General features: G+C 36.5%; 1 protein-coding gene and 1 long non-coding RNA gene across 4 annotated transcripts; one reads left to right on the top strand and one right to left on the bottom strand.

Annotated features, from left to right (window-relative positions):
• LOC109849925 lies at positions 7-16,179 on the top strand. 3 transcript variants are annotated; one of them, XR_002249270.1, is made up of 5 exons: positions 7-421; positions 3,542-3,691; positions 12,224-12,494; positions 12,812-13,027; positions 15,809-16,179. It is a non-coding gene; the product is annotated as an uncharacterized LOC109849925 (long non-coding RNA). The 3 variants fall into 3 exon arrangements; XR_002249269.1 differs by having other exon boundaries at positions 12,805-13,027; XR_002249268.1 differs by having other exon boundaries at positions 12,224-13,027.
• LOC109849924 (FBD-associated F-box protein At1g66310-like) lies at positions 9,214-12,209 on the bottom strand. Its single transcript, XM_020419802.1, has one exon. It carries the CDS (start codon positions 10,903-10,905, stop codon positions 9,829-9,831), a length of 1,077 nt encoding a protein of 358 aa, XP_020275391.1. The 5' UTR covers positions 10,906-12,209; the 3' UTR covers positions 9,214-9,828.

The raw sequence follows: 16,368 nt of genomic DNA, 5'->3' as shown, positions 1-16,368 counted from the left end.
AAGCCAATCTCAGGGCTGCCAGTCTTGGGAATTAACAAATAAATAAAAAACATTCAGAAAGTTGATCAACTTTTGTAAAATGAAATACTAAAATTGGTCTCTTTTTGGAGAAGACTCGTTTATAATAATATTGATACAATCACCCAGCTTAGTCTGGCAGTTTTAGTAGCTACACTGGGGTGCATATATTAACAATCGAGCAGCCTGAAATATGATCATTCCACGGCCTCTAATCAATTTAACTTGATACAGAGACTTTCCTTCTTTATATTTGGTGAGGTATTTCTTTCCACTTTGTCAATGAAGTTGTGATAGCATTGTACTATATTGATGTATCACAAATCTAATGGAGGTGAAGAAGAAATATAGGTATGAATTACGAACTTCAAATATTTCACCAGAGGAGATGCACTCGTGTCAGGTACATACCAGACATTCAAATTTCTGGACACTTGGGTTTATGTGAAATATTGCTTTTAACATGTTATTTAAATTCATGTCATATCTGCTACATAAGATATCCTTACTAGAAATTAATATTACTGACAGGGTTGATTACTTCATTAGATCTATAGGTGTTTATGTATTCTTCCTTCTTAAATATATAAACATAGGTCGTTTGGGATGATGCTCATAGGCATCATAGCTAACTGGTTGCTAGTTGTACATAATGCAATGTAGTTTCTTCCGTATCTCATAGTTTATGAGTAAACCTAATATGGTAAATGTTCTTGAATAACAGAGATTGCCCGCTCCATCTGGTCTCATTAACAAGATATGATGAAACATACAACCCAGAAACCTTATTCACAAAATTATACTTACATACATATGTGCATGATATCTAAGCACTATTGTATTAACTAAAAGGTCCACTCTTCCAAGGTCTTGTTGTCTTAAAAGGAAAAAAAAACATTCTAAGGTTCTGACATACATTAGTTTGATATTAACATCTGTCCATCAAAGGGTTGATTATGTTGGTAGCTAGATTCATGATTGGATTGATTCAAATGCATGATTTCACTCTTCTCATCCTTCCTAGATGAGATCAGTGTGCCTACAAAAGAAGTGGCGGGTACAATTGTCCTTTGAGAATGACAACATTCACTGACCTTTCTCCTTGGCAGAGGCATGCGATCAAGACGTTAACTGTACTTGACTAAGAGAACAACAAAATTGGTAATAACAACCAGCAAAAGACACCCATTTATCATCTCATTGTTCTCCACCACTCAGGATAAAATAAATGTGTAAAAGTTTAATATTGAGACTTATACTTATTCGGATGTCTAGGGAAGAAAATGCATAGAAATATTTTTCTGAAGAATACACGAAAATTAAATTTTTAAGGGAGGTATTAGGGGGTGCTGCTTCATCCTGTAAAGGACATCGAATATAAATATTATTTGTACTGCATGTAGCATAGATTTCAGATTCCTTTAGGAAAGATAGTTTAGGAAATAAACAAAAGGTTTACTGGTGAACCTTCTTATTGGTGTTCGAAAGAGGCTAATGTACTGACTGAGGTTTAGCAAAAGGTTTTTAGTTGATGTTGGAAGAATTTCATAAAGAGGCAGTCGTAGGGGTTACATTGACAAAGGAAGAGCTTTTACACCGATCAAAAAGGAAATTGTCTCCAATAGGAAGTATCTGGTATGTACAGATGAACCAGTGACTGTTTCTAATTCTTAATCTTTAAAATTGTTAAATTCAAAGCCACAAATGTATGTCAAATTGCTTTAAAGCAGTCTATTAAAAAATCTTTCCCAAGTATGGATTTTCATTAAAGGAAAAAATGGGGGAAATATTCAATCCAATGAATCTTACCTGTAAGAACGGCAAATAAAATGCTTAAAAAGCAAGTATTTTCTTATGCAAACCTTAGATCTCGTTGTTGCTCTTTGTATCCTCTAGCAAGGCGATTATGTCTGACTAACTTTTTTGATATTCTTAGCACGACTTGGAAAATGGTGAATAAAAGAGGTGAAGGAGACTCTTTAATGGAAAGTTCATATGTACTACTCGCAAACTTTTTTGACAGATGTCTAAACTTGTCCTGTTGTGCATTCACCTGGATAAGTCTTCTGACTCATCTCATTATTACAAGAGATTCCATGTATATGAAAAGAGTTTGTCAAATTTACTTACGGAGATTTCTAAACTGACTATGTAAAAAGCACTACAGCCAAAACTATCAGAGACTACCGAAGAGGTAGGCTCTGATTCACGCAGTTGGCTATGTGTCAGCCAATTGGTCAGATTGTAGTCACATATTTATTCTTGTTTGTTTAATATTGTAATAAAACTCGTCCAAGAAAAGTTATGATTACACTTCTTCAGAAAATCTGGTTACATATTTCAAATTAGGTAAGTTACTACTGTGATTTGTTGTTATAGAAAATCCATGTGTTGTATGATTTGTCATTTAAATAAATATTTTTGAACATTTTGGAGATTTACTTTTATTGTTTATTTGCTTTTATAGAATAAAGCAGGATAGACCATTATAGATATACTTTTATAGGATGATTTTTATGGCCACTATTAGATAACTTCTTAACTCACTATGTCTTAACTGGTTTCCTTGTTTATGTTGTATGGCAATCCTCTTCTAACTGGATCAACTTAAAAGATTTTGGAAATAACAATCCTTCTTTGACAAATATTGCGTAAAATTATTATATAGCATAAGTTAGGATCGACCTCTTCTAACATTTCTGAAGGTGGCTACTTGATTTGAATATAGAAGTATACACCATTTTGTTTAGGAAATCAAGTTTCAAAATTATGGAAATGGACTTCCATCTGAGACTACAGAGGGTGTACCTCTTCTATGGCTATGGAGGGATTAGAGGGGCATGAAAAACAGATTGTTACAGTCATTCAATTAAGCTAAGGATGTGAATCTTAATCTTAAGAATTCCATTGAGTGTATTTTCTGATCTGTAGTAACGCATGATTTATGTGTATAGTTCTTAAAAATATATGTTTCAAGTATAAATATTTGTGTTGGTCCTATTATTTGTTATTTATAGATGAAAGAACTAAATTTTATTGAAACGATGTGCCAAGCAATTAGCTTTTGTCTAAGGGTAAGCAACATACTTCATCTGATCCATAGTCCATAAGTGAATGTGGTTTGTGTCAGATTGGCATGCGAGCTGGGGTTTAGAAGAAAATTAAAGAGAAGTTTTTATCAAGTTAATCTCTGTGCAATTGAGGTTTTTAGTTGGAGGAAGGGTTTAATAGTTTCTATTGGGCTACTTATTACCAATCTAGAAAGGCATATTGTGGTTAGCGCCTCTTAATTCTTTAGACAGATTATTTTAACCAGTGTGGTATTTACAAATATGAAATTTGATGTTAAGGTATGTGAGTTATCAATTTTCTATCTATTTTCTTTCTACTCTCCTTCATTAGAAAATGCTTTCACGGATGTGTAATCCTTTATGCATGTGTAATCCTTCCCTTAACATTTAAGATGCAAATTCTCATTTTTCAAAAATGTATCAATCATCTTTGTTTTTGGTGGATCTTATAGGAAGTGGTTTCCACATTCAATGTGAACTCAATGCCTACCTTTTCACGAATAAACGATGGAGTGGAGATAGACTGGATGGTTGGAGCCAATCCAGGAAAGTTAGTGAAGAGGTTACAAGATTCTCTATCATCAGTGCTTCCCACAAATCAGGTAGAGCAATTCTCCCAGTTAGGTATATATGTTAAGAAATATATTGGTTTATGGGTGGTATTGATTAAAATCTTGTGCCTAAATATGATACTATCTAAGCTTCATGTGATATGTAAATAAGATTCTAAGAAACTATAAGGTGCTTCCTTCCTTCCATTTTGGATAACTTATTTGTGATCAACGTATTGCTGATGGCTTCTTTATCCCGCAAAAACTTCTTCAACCTTAATGATGTTTTGGCTGTTGGTAATATGGATATTTTTGAAGCATTGCAAAAGAATCAGTTGCTAAGTATTTCCCTTCATTGAGGACTTGCTGTCACTTTTAAATGCGACATATTGAGAAACATGTGAGGAGAAATATCATAGAACTCAACTGACACATTTTTCATCATATACAAGCATGATTGACTAAGAAAGTAGGATAAGCCATAGGTTTCACATACCTGCTGAGCACAACTTTTTTTTGAAAAGGAAAGCATTTATGCATGCATGCATGCATATGCAAACATACATGTGCATTCACATACATGAACATTCAGAGAGTATTTTTGAAGATTGCAGAAATCCACAAGCAGCAGCAGTTACGAGTCATGATGATAAGGTCTAAAGTCATGGTTACATATGCAAAGTTCAAGGTTAGAAGCCTCCATCAGCATAAGTTAAAAACCATAATGATAAAGGTCTGAAGTTCAACATTTAGAACTACCAAAGGCAAAATGTACAAACTATAGAAATAAGAACTAGATATAAGGTCCACATGAGATTTCTGACATTTAAAAAAAAAAGATCTAGATATAAAGCTTAGAAGGTCGCTTTACTTGATGCTTCACTATGGATCTAATATATATTGATCTTGGTTTCCACGGTAGGGGCTTGGGTTAATGCTAGGATGTCATTTACTGTCCATGACTCTTCATCCTTAGAAATGTCAACATTAAAATTTTCTAAGGCGACAGCAGTCTGTAACAAGAACTTCATTATTCGAAGTTCTTCGCCATAGCCTTTACATCCCTTGATCTCAAGCATTCTCAGATTATGATGGACCATTTCTTCTGATAGGATGTCTGGAGACTGGGGGTAGTTCTCCCTTTCGTCGTCAAAAATTCCATCAGAGTAACCCTGCATATAGATTAACGGAGCAGGCTTATGTATACTATTACTTGTACATGATCAAAGGTTAGTCAAATGACATGAACTCACCCAGTTTACGTCAACGACTGTGATTTTTAGGGACTTTAACTTTGGGTAGCACCTGAGCAGTTGTGTAACCACGTAACTGTGTCCTCCATTTGGCCACATTTGCAGATCCAAAGACTCCAACTTACCAGAAGCGACGAAATGCAAGCTGTGTAGTCTCATAGACAGGTACTTTGCATAGGAAAAACATCGTGATATAAGAAATATTGAAACAAAATTTAACAAGAAATAGAGCATGAAACCTTTATTTGTCATTTTGTTGTGCGCAGCGGAAATTTCGGCAGAGTTTCTGGTGCACAATAAGAGAGAAAGATCAATAAGAATTCTTGTTTCTCAAAGGGAACAAGAATCTGAAACCTAATATCCCATCAAAGTGGGATATTATCTCTTCCTCTCGTCAGCTCTAGGACTGCGCGTCGAGGGATCCTAAAAACTATTACAATGGTCACAAACCCAAACAAACCAATTTTACGTGGTTCGGCAAACTGCCTACGTCCACGGGGCAAGGAGGGGGAGATCTACTAAATAAGAATTCCCGTCTCACCAAGGAAACAAGAATCTGAAGCGAATATCTCAACAAAGTGAGATATCGACTCTTACTCTCATCAGTTCTAGGACTGACTTGTCGAGGGATACTAAAAAACTATTACAATGACCACAAACACAAAATAAACCAATTTTACATGGTTCACAAACTGTCTACGTTCACGGGGCAAGGAGGGGGATCTACAATTAGAGGAAAGAGAATACAAATAGGTTTACAACCTCTCAATATCTCACAAATAAACCCTCCATCTAATCTCTCAATTCCTTTCTCAAAATCAGTACAAGAGACTGCACAAAACTCTCTTCACGAAGCCCTAAGATTTTTTTTCTTTGCTGCAGCCGTCGCTCTTCCTCACAGCCGCAAAAGTCTTTTCTGCGTTCTCCCCTGTATGCCGTCCTTGCACACTTTCTCCTGCAGCCGCAAAAACCAAAACCCCCTTTTGCTCTTGCGCCCACTTCAGCCCAAAAAAAACCCTAAGAAAAGATAGCTATATATATAGCTGCCAAATCTCAGGTTGTGGGCGTATTTCCTTACCTCTTCACGCAAAAACCTGATGGTTCTTAGATGAACTCCCGAACTCATGGTGGCCCCCCTTCTCCAAGCTGCGTTCCTTAGCCATTCACATGGATTCACGTGGTTCGTGGGCCCCCACGTTCACAATTCTCCACCTCGATGAAGTTTTTTCAAAACTGGGCCGATACCAACCAAAACAAATACCTCACTTGTTGCGTCCAGTACGAAGTGGAATCAATCCACAATAACAGACTCAATCCACAACAAGTTGAGACCCAAACGAGAATACGAACACTCTCCAAATGTTGGTATCAACTCACAAATCGGCTGCATCATAAAGACTGTCTACGTATCCTCTTGCCCAAGAAATCAAGCCTTACGTAGTTCATCCAAATGGCCGCGAACAACCTCAATCCAATAAAAGAGTTCACAACCCTTCTTCAATATTATCAACTCTGCGGCTGATAGCACATCCAATGACCTCAAACACCTCCACCTGAGGTGAACCAATGACCATATCCAAACTATATCTATCAGCTGCGCCCGAATCAAAACCCAACTCATCATCTGCATCCAAATCCAAATGATCCCTAAGCTGTGTCACCTCAGTTAAAATCCCAAACAATACAGTATGATCTGGAGTAATCTTCACCCAATGTGGAGTAGCATCCATCTCCACCCACTGCGATACATCTAAGGTCTGTCCAAAACTCTCCACCTGCTGAGAGTCAATTAGTTCCCTTATCGAAGCCTCATCCAAAGTGACACTACCAGACCAAACATCCAATGGAGTTTTACCTCAAATCGTAGTAGTTGATAATTCTTTAATAGGATGATCCAAATATGTCGAAGCCCCAGTCCAGAAATTCTTCTGCAAACCATTGCTCGACCACAAACACCGATCCTCCTCCAGCAAGACACGGTTCTCCAAATTTGCTACCCTATCTGGTTGTCCCAAGATTTTCTTTCCAACGAAGTATCTCGCAATGCCGTGAGCTCGGCTTCAATACAGAAATAGGTCTATCTTGTACCTCCCACGAAAATCAGAATAAAGTATCTTCACCTTTCTGTCTATCACACACTTCTTCAATCTGTTGGAGGCTACTAGGACTTTATCCAAAGAAAATTTGGTTGTAACCCAAACACGTCTAGAACAGTCACCAACAAAGAAAACCAAACTTCTGTTACCTCCCAATGATGCCCCCTTGGAAGACCCCCAAACATCCACGTGAACTCCTTCAGAACGACCCTTAGCACGGTGAACAGCGGTGTCAAACTTTACCTTAGTCTTCTTGCTCACATTAACATGTTCACTGGACTTCAAAGTGCAGGTCTTCGCACCCTCTTTCAATCTATGTAAGGAATCAATACTGGAATGGTCAAACCCTAAATACCACAGTCTAGTCGAATCAATAGAAGTCGATAGTTCTCCACCTGTCACTATACCTCCAGTCAAGTAATACATGTTATTCCTTCTGACACACTTCATCACAATCCGAGAGTCTTTCACAATCTTGAGAACCATGTCCTTAATTCGAACATTCAGACCCTCTCCAACCAAAGCTCTAATCGAGATCAAGTTCTTCCTCAAAGAAGGAACATATCTCACACTCTCCAACCAAAGCTCTAATCGAGATCAAGTTCTTCCTCAAAGAAGGAACATATCTCACATCATTTAACTCCCTAACAGTCCCGTCAAAAGAAGGAACATATCTCACATCATTTAACTCCCTAACAGTCCCGTCAAACATCTTGATGCGAATTCTTTCTATCCTAAGGATTTGGCATACACGGTTATCAGTTATGTACACCACACTACTATCCAGCTTTTCAAAACTGAAGAACCATTCCCTTCTAGGGCATACATGATAGGTCGCACCACTATCCAACATCCACTCGGATTTCTCCGAATAGCTACATATAGGACTGATAGAAAACGAATAAATAAAAGAGTCGAAAATATTATCATCCGATACGATGTTTGCTTCTGATGATGGATGCTTCCCTTTTCCCTTCTGCTTATTCTTCATCCATTCGTCGAGCTTTGGACAGTCTTTCTTCCAATGACCAGTCTCCTTGCACCAAGCACACTTATCTTTTCTAATTGTAGGATGTCCTACTCTAGACTGTAACATCTAATTCTTTCGGTTTGGACCCTTCCCTCTTGCGGCCAACGCCTCTGCTACCGACTCAATCGAAGTCTCATTATCCTTCTTCCGAAGCTGATAATTCACTAGTACAGCAGTGACTTTACTATACGAAAGAGATGCATTCCCATTAATCAGAGTAAGGACGAATGTCTCATATTTCTCGTCGGGCAAGGAACTCAACAACAGCAACGCCTTATCCTCATCTTCAATCATGACATCCATATTCGTCAAATCCGTAAGAAGCTTTGTGTAGGTGTTCATGTGATCTCTAATTGAGGTTCTCTTCTTCAACTTGAAACGATAAAGTCTCCTCTTCAAATGCAAGCGGTTCTCAACACTCTTTGTCAGATACTTACTTTCGAGAATCTCCCAAATCTTCTTTGCAGAAGTCTCATTCATCACATCATATTTTAGATCTTGAGTCAAACAAGACCTAATCACACCACACGCCGTTCGATTCATCTTCTTCCAAACCTTCTCTTCAATGTCATCTGGCTTGCTATCTAACTCCAAGGTATCTTCCAAATTCTGCGCGTTCAGCGCATCCAAAACCTCGCATCTCCATAATCCAAAATTGTTTATGCCATTAAACTTCTCCACATCTATCTTCATAGAGTGGATATTCAAACTCTGAATGGTCTTCACGCCAGAAGCATCACCCTCGACACCCGAAGCATCTTCTTTCCCCGACATCCTTTCTTAACGCACTAACGAACGAAGAATAGATCCAAAACTGAAAAGATAGAGTCTTTACCAAAAAGATCCCACATTTATCACCAAACAAAGCCCTAGACGAGCCTCCAAATTGATCTACTCCTCCAACCAAACCCTAGATCTGGAACCTGGGTTCTGATACCACTTGTTGTGCGCAGCGAAAATTTCGGCAGAGTTTCTGGTGCACAATAAGAGAAAGATCAATAAGAATTCCCGTCTCACCAAGGAAACAAGAATCTGAAGCGAATATCTCAACAAAGTGAGATATCGGCTCTTCCTCTCATCAGTTCTAGGACTGACTTGTCGAGGGATCCTAAAAAACTATTATAATAGCCACAAATACAAACAAACTAATTTTACGTGGTTCGGCAAACTGCCTACGTCCACGGGGCAAGGAGGGGGATCTACAATTAGAGGAAAGAGAATACAAATAGGTTTACAACCTCTCAATATCTCACAAATAAACCCTCCATCTAATCTCTCAATTCCTCTCTCAAAATCAGCACAAGAGACTGCACAAAACTCTCTTCACGAAGCCCTATGATTTTTTTTCTTTGCTGCAGCCGTCGCTCTTCCTCACAGTCGCAAAAGTCTTTTCTGTGTTCTCCCCTGTACGCCGTCCTTGCACACTTTCTCGTGCAGCCGCAAAAACCAAAACCCCCTTTTGCTCTTGCGCCCACTTCAGCCCAAAAAAAAACCTAAGAAAAGATAGCTATATATATAGCTGCCAAATCTCGGGTTGTGGGCCGTATTTCCTTACCTCTTCACGCAAAAACCTGATGGTTCTTAGCTGAACTCCCGAACTCATGGTGGTCCCCCTTCTCCAAGCTGCGTTCCTTAGCCATTCACATGGATTCACGTGGTTCGTGGGCCCCCACGTTCACACATTTAAGAGCCAGGTAGGTTGTAGAGAGCCATTTGGTTAAACATAAGTTTAATGTACCATGGAATCTGCCTTTATGGCTTGTAAAATAGCTCAGCCTTAACATATAATGTAAATTTGAGTCAACTGAATCAAGAGCTGAGGTAACGTGCCAAAATCACTATGCTTTTATGAATTGTTTTCCTAAATAGAACTACCCAAATGAAGTAAATCAAGGGACATATACTGTTCATGGGACAAAAAAGAAAGAAACATACCTCAAGACACCAATCACTTAGTGTTAGCTTTCTGGCATGGCAAACTGTTGCCAAAATCCGGGACATGTTTGAACCACAGCTTGTCATGATTCCATTTGACATACGACATCGATATGTGTAAAGAATATCGTCAAGGTCCAATACTGCTGTACTAACTGAAGAGAGATCAATTACTCCCTCTTGATCGACCAAACCTGCTCCGTTGAATCTGAATTCTGAAAGGCTCGGCAACCATATATAGATCTTCAGTGCTCCGATACCACCACAGCGTTCGAGGTTTAGGCTCTTTATGTTCGGATGTGAAAAAGTAAGATGATTGAAATCGGGAGCAAAGAAGGAACACCCCTTCATATGTAAATCTTCAAGTACCAGGCATCCATTCATCAATCTCTCAAATTGGATTTGAGAAGAAAATTTTATTTGCTCAAGGTATAATATTTTTAGGTTAGGGAGTAACACCTCGCCCTTCAGAGGTAGTTCCTTGAAAAGAATTCCGAGTCTAAGTTCTGTTATTGTCCCACAAGTAAACAGTGAAAAGGGTAGTTGTGCTTGATTATGAATATTTATGTCCAGTCTAACAATGTTCTTCTGAACCAAGTGTCTGATCCACCGTTCTGTATGATGAAGGCTTATGAGATCATATTGATCATGTTGAACGTAGTGGATCTTCATGGACTTAATGCCTGGCCCTTGATGCATATATACAACTTTGTCAACAAAAGACCTAAACTTCTTATTCTTGTTTTCCACATTTGGAAATAAATTGTAGTCTAGAGTCCAGTCAGGGATTGATCTCCAAAGCTCTAGCCACTTTTTGGTTACAGCGGCACATTTCGCTGCTGATGTTACAGGTAATAGTGATATTATATACATAATTATCACTTCTGGCAGATCAAGTATGCTTGTTGTGTGCAGTTTTGCAGCCTTCCTTTCCTCCTCTTGTCTTTCCATTTGAAATTTGTTTCAGACCTTCAAGTAAAATTCTCAAAAATGTTAAATTCTTGCACTCTTAAAAAGAATGACGAACAGCAGAAATTTGCACTATCGCTGGTTCATCCAATATTTACTGATTGTGCAAGAACAAGAAAAGAAATTGCTTGGAAGAGGTTTGGCATATATAATTGAAAGGAAGAAACACGATATATTTGATAATTCTAGTTTATATAACAAACACTATCTACTACTAAAATGCTAATAAAATGTACTTCACATTTTAGTTAAGGACTTTGATATGATATATCAGTTTACTACTCACTTAGGACGACAGTGATGATGCTAGGTTTGCAGGCATTTGTTTGCATTGTTCCGTATCATGTTGAGAGTTCAGTTTAGGGTGTTTTTGTGCAAAATCCCCCCAAAAAGTCCCCCAATGTTCAGCGTGGTTTTGTGTTATTTACCCAATTATAAATGTTCCTCAGGTAGCTGCAATACATGATAGAACAATTCATTTATAAAGATGATATTAACATACACGCACGATGACCATAAATGCTTAAACATCTAGGAACATTTAGTAGGTTTAAGTCCAGAAACACATGGATGCGCACTAAGAGACAAGCACACCCTCTCCATAAAGAATATTTTTATTTGCTTTAATTATCTTTTCATGAATAGTTAACATGAACGTATAACCCACAACTGACAACATAAATAAGTGTGTGCATGCTTACGTGTGCATGTGTGTGAGGAATGTGTGTGTGTGGATGTGCACATGCATGCATGTGCGCACGAGGATGTGTGAGTGTGTGTGACTATATGTGCTTATATGAGCATAGTACGCGTCTATTAGGGCTAAAATGAAGGTGTGTGTGAGTATGTGACTTGTCCTTCTATGGATATAGTATGCATCATAAATTTCGCTGATGCTTCTGATCTTAGTTTTACCATGTAATGCTATGAGGTTTTGAAGAAGTTTACTTGATACATTATCAGATTCACAGTTATAGCTTTAATACACTTAAAAAGGCATAAAGATGTTATTTTTATATAATCCTTTCTTGCTTAGATTATCCTTATGAGATATTGCATGTAACTGAAAGCTGTTTTTAACCAAGTCTTAAAAGCGAGATAGGAGCACCTATTGTTATTGTTTTGGAGCATGATTGCTAATTTTTCAATATATGCAACTTGTAGATTATTAATGTTAACTAGTGTTCATCATTTTAAGTTCTCTTGGAAAATATTGTAAATCCTTGCATGCCACGAGTCATAAATTCAAATATGCTTCCTCTTATTGTTTTTACTAATATTAATATGCTTCCTCTTCTAGGCTCCCCCCACGTCGGCGGATAACCCGGATCGGAACCTCTTCGCCCCCCAACCCTCGGGCGGATAACCTAGACCGGAACCTCTTATAGTTTATAGTAAAATAAAGGAATAAAGGAGAAAGCAGGAAATGAGACGAAGAAACAGAAAAGGTTAATGGATTGGAAGAACAAGAAAGTGGCATTGTGACATTATTGTTTTGATGACAATATATTTTTTTGCTTCTCATCTAGAGTCATATGATTCGATTTGCATTGGGATGCTTATATAGTCAAGTATGTTTCTTCTTCTTTAAAGCTACAAAGTTTAATACTATGTTTAACTTTTTTTTACTCTACAAACTCTCTTATTTATTTGCTTTATACTCTTATTGTTTGGTACCATTTGAAATGAAGAGGAGGTTATATATTGGCAACATGCATACGTTTTTATAAAAACAAAGCCCTATTTCATCAACAGATTTTATTTAAATTTCAACGTAGATATGTATTTTTCTCATTACCTAGGAATGACAGTTTTATTTGTATTATCTATGGTTAGTACATTTTTATTAGTATTGTCTTAAAGTAATTTTGTCTGTTTAAGTATGAAGGAAGCAATGTGATTTGGCATAATGGTACTCCTACGAAGGCGGGCTTTGGAGTCAGATAACTAATGAATTTCATGGAATCATCTTTTTAAAGGATCATAATGTAAATTTCCTTGAGGAATTCTTGTTAAGAGGATATGATGGATAACCGACAGGTTTTCAACGAGCTACAAACTACAGGCTACTAATATTTAGACTGAGAAGATGCACACGTGTCAGGTACGTAACGTACATATCAAACACTCAAATATGTTGGCATGCGGGTTTGCTTGAAGTATTGCTTTAAAATGTACTTAAAGTCTTGTCATATCTTCTGTATAAGAATCCTAGCTAATAAATTAATTTTACTTCCAGGGTTCACTACTTATAGATCTATAGATGTTTATGTTTCTTCTGAAATATATTAACGTCTGAAATATATTAACATCGGTTATTCGGTTTGATACTGATAAATTATAGCTTCTTGGTTACTAGCTATTCATAGTTCAATGTAGTTTCTTACATTTGAATAAAACAATTATGATATCTGTTTATAATAATAGAGATTACTCATTCTACCTTGACTCAATAACGAAATATGACGAAATGCATCACTTCACAAAAGCTTAGCTCACAAAATTATGCTTATTGAAACATGAGTGCATATTGTATTTAATCAAATCTCCACCCTTCTCAGGTTTTGTTCTATTAAAAAAAAAAATCTAAGGTTTGGCATACATTAGCATGATATCAATGTTTCACTGTCCATCACAAGGGCGATAACTGGATCATGATTGGATTGATTCAAATGTACGACTTCACTCTTCTTATCCTTCCAGGATGAGATCAACACAACTACAAAAGAAGTGACTAGTACAATTTTCCTTTGACCACATTCACTAACCATTCTCCTTTGGTAGAGGCAAGCCATCGTGACATCAACCTTACTTGAATAAAAGAACAATATTATTAGCAGCAGAAAACACCCATTTATCAGCTTATTGTTTTCCTCCAACCAGGATAAAATAAATGTGTGGAAGTTGGATATTAAGACTATACATAACTGGATATACAATATTCTAGGGGAGAAAATACATGAAATTTTCTTTTTGAATAATACAAAAACGAACCTTTGCTAAGGGAAGGATTAACCACCACTGCTTCATCCCGAAAAGGACATTGAGTATAAAACTTAACTTGTATGTACTGCATGTGGCACATTCAGATTCCTTAAGAAAGATAATTTAGGAAATAAATAAAATTTTTGCTGGAAACCCTTTTTACTGGTGTTAGAAAGAGGCTAATGTACAGGCTAGCAACATGAGTTAAATTGATGTAGGAAGGGGCAGCCATAGAGGTCATTATTGACAAAGGTAGAGCTTTTATGCTGATCAAAAGGGAAAATATTTTCAATAGGAAGTATCTGGCATATGTACAGATGAACCAATAACTGTTGCTAATTCTTACTCTTAAAATTTGTTAAATTCAAAGGCACAAATGTATAGCAATCACTTTAAAACAATCTATTCAATGTATTGTATTCAAAACTAGGACTCTTACTTATAAGAATGGAAAAAATGTTTAAAAAGCAAGTATTTATGATACAAACCTTAGATCTCCCTATTGCTCCTTGTATCCTCTAGCAAGATGATATCTCGAACCAAGTTTTTTGATATTCTTAGCATGGCGTGAAAATGGTGAATAAAAGAAGGGAAGGAGACTCTTTAGTGTAAATTAATACGAGTTTAACATACAAGTTGCAACTTCTTTGACAGATGTCAAAATTTTTGGTGCTATGCGTTCACCTGGATAAGTCTTGTGACTCACCTCATTATTACAGAAGATTCTATTTAGTTGAAAAGGGTTCATTGAATTTCTTAAAAGAGGTATTGCTAAGATGACTTTGAGTAAATGACCACAATCAAACTATTAGAACCGTCGAGGAGGTATAGGCCTTGATTCTCAGGGTTAAGCTATGTGCCAGCCAATTATGGTCAGATTGTAGTCACATATTTATTCTTGTCTATTGACATTGCAGATAGAACCCTGTCTGACAAAATTTATGACTACACTTACTAAACAAAGTTAGTTATAAGTGACAATTGTAATTTGTTGTTAATTGAAATCAATGGGTTATATTATTTATCATGTAAATAAATATTTTTTAATATTAATTTATTTAACATTACTTTTATTGTTTATCTTCTTTCTAATTTCTTTAGGATAAAGCAGGATGGACCATCAAAAATTGTAGGGATAGACCATAAAAAATTGTAATTATCAGAGAGTTTTTATGGCAAACACATTTGTAGAAGATATATTTTGAACATCGGTTACGATCAACCTCTTTAAAAATTTTAGGCGAGGATCAACCTCTTTGTAGGATCAACCTCTTCTAAAATTTTTAAAGATATCTCTTGAATATAAAGAATATGCCACTTTGTTTCAAATTAAGGAAAGAGATTTTAGTCTGAAACTATGGAAGGAGATCCTCAACTATGACTATGGAGAGAGAATTGGAAGTGCATGAAAGGGAGATTGCTATAGTCATTCAATTAAGCTAAGGATGTGGAACCTTAATCTTAAGAACCTAGTGAATGTCTCTTCTTATCTATAATTACTCATGATTACATGTGTATATTTCTTCAAATATATGTATAGTCGAGTATTATAAATAATATTTATGTTGGTGTTATTATTTCGCTATTCATAGATGAAAGGGCCAAATTTTATTAAAATGATCTATTGTCAAAGGGCTAGTTACATACTTCGTCTTATACATATCTCTTAAGTGCACATGGTTTGCAAATTAATTAATGTTAGAGACAATATTTGGTTGGAGAAAATTTCCTAAATATGATAAATTGTTGCATCCTACTCAGACAAAGAGGTCTGACCTGTTATTTTAGAATGCCTGATAAATTCTGCTAACATCCAGTTCTGCATATTTTTTCTTGATTTGCAATGTTCATAAGGTTCTAGCATATGTGATGCAAATATAACTTCTATCCAAATGTACAGGTACAGCCTGTCTTTGAATCTGATGATAATGGAAAGATGCAAAGCTTCTATATTCTCGAGGACTATGTAGATCGAGGATTGACAAAGTTGATTCGTCCATTGTGTAATGCTCACTTACTAAATCTTCAAAGAGGGGGATTGTTGATGGTACGAAACATGCGCAAGAAAATGAAGTCCGCATTAAGATATATATTCCTAAAAAGAATTCCTCGACGTGAGGCTCCATATCGATCTTTGGTTTTTGATATGTTCTTAAAATGCATGATATTATGCTACTGCAGTGTGTTAATACATGCCGCCCTTGGCTATTGAAACATTTTGTTTGACATCTATATAATTATTATTATGTGGCCTAGGGTTTCTTGTGCTAATGTATTATTATGTTGTGGATATTTGCTTTTTCATACTGAGGGTAGCGGTGTGGTTTCCAAAGTTTCACCAGCTTTAAACTATGACAAATTATTCCATGTAAATATTGCTTGAAAAAGATCCAAGGATTATGTTAGGAATATTTGAAATAACAACTAAGAAATTTCTGTGTCACAATATTAAGCAGGTTA

This window comes from Asparagus officinalis, chromosome 7 (genome assembly GCF_001876935.1).
Source record: "Asparagus officinalis chromosome 7, Aspof.V1, whole genome shotgun sequence".
In the NCBI taxonomy this organism is placed as follows: domain Eukaryota; kingdom Viridiplantae; phylum Streptophyta; class Magnoliopsida; order Asparagales; family Asparagaceae; genus Asparagus; species Asparagus officinalis.
This window is presented reverse-complemented; position numbering and strand designations above follow the sequence as displayed.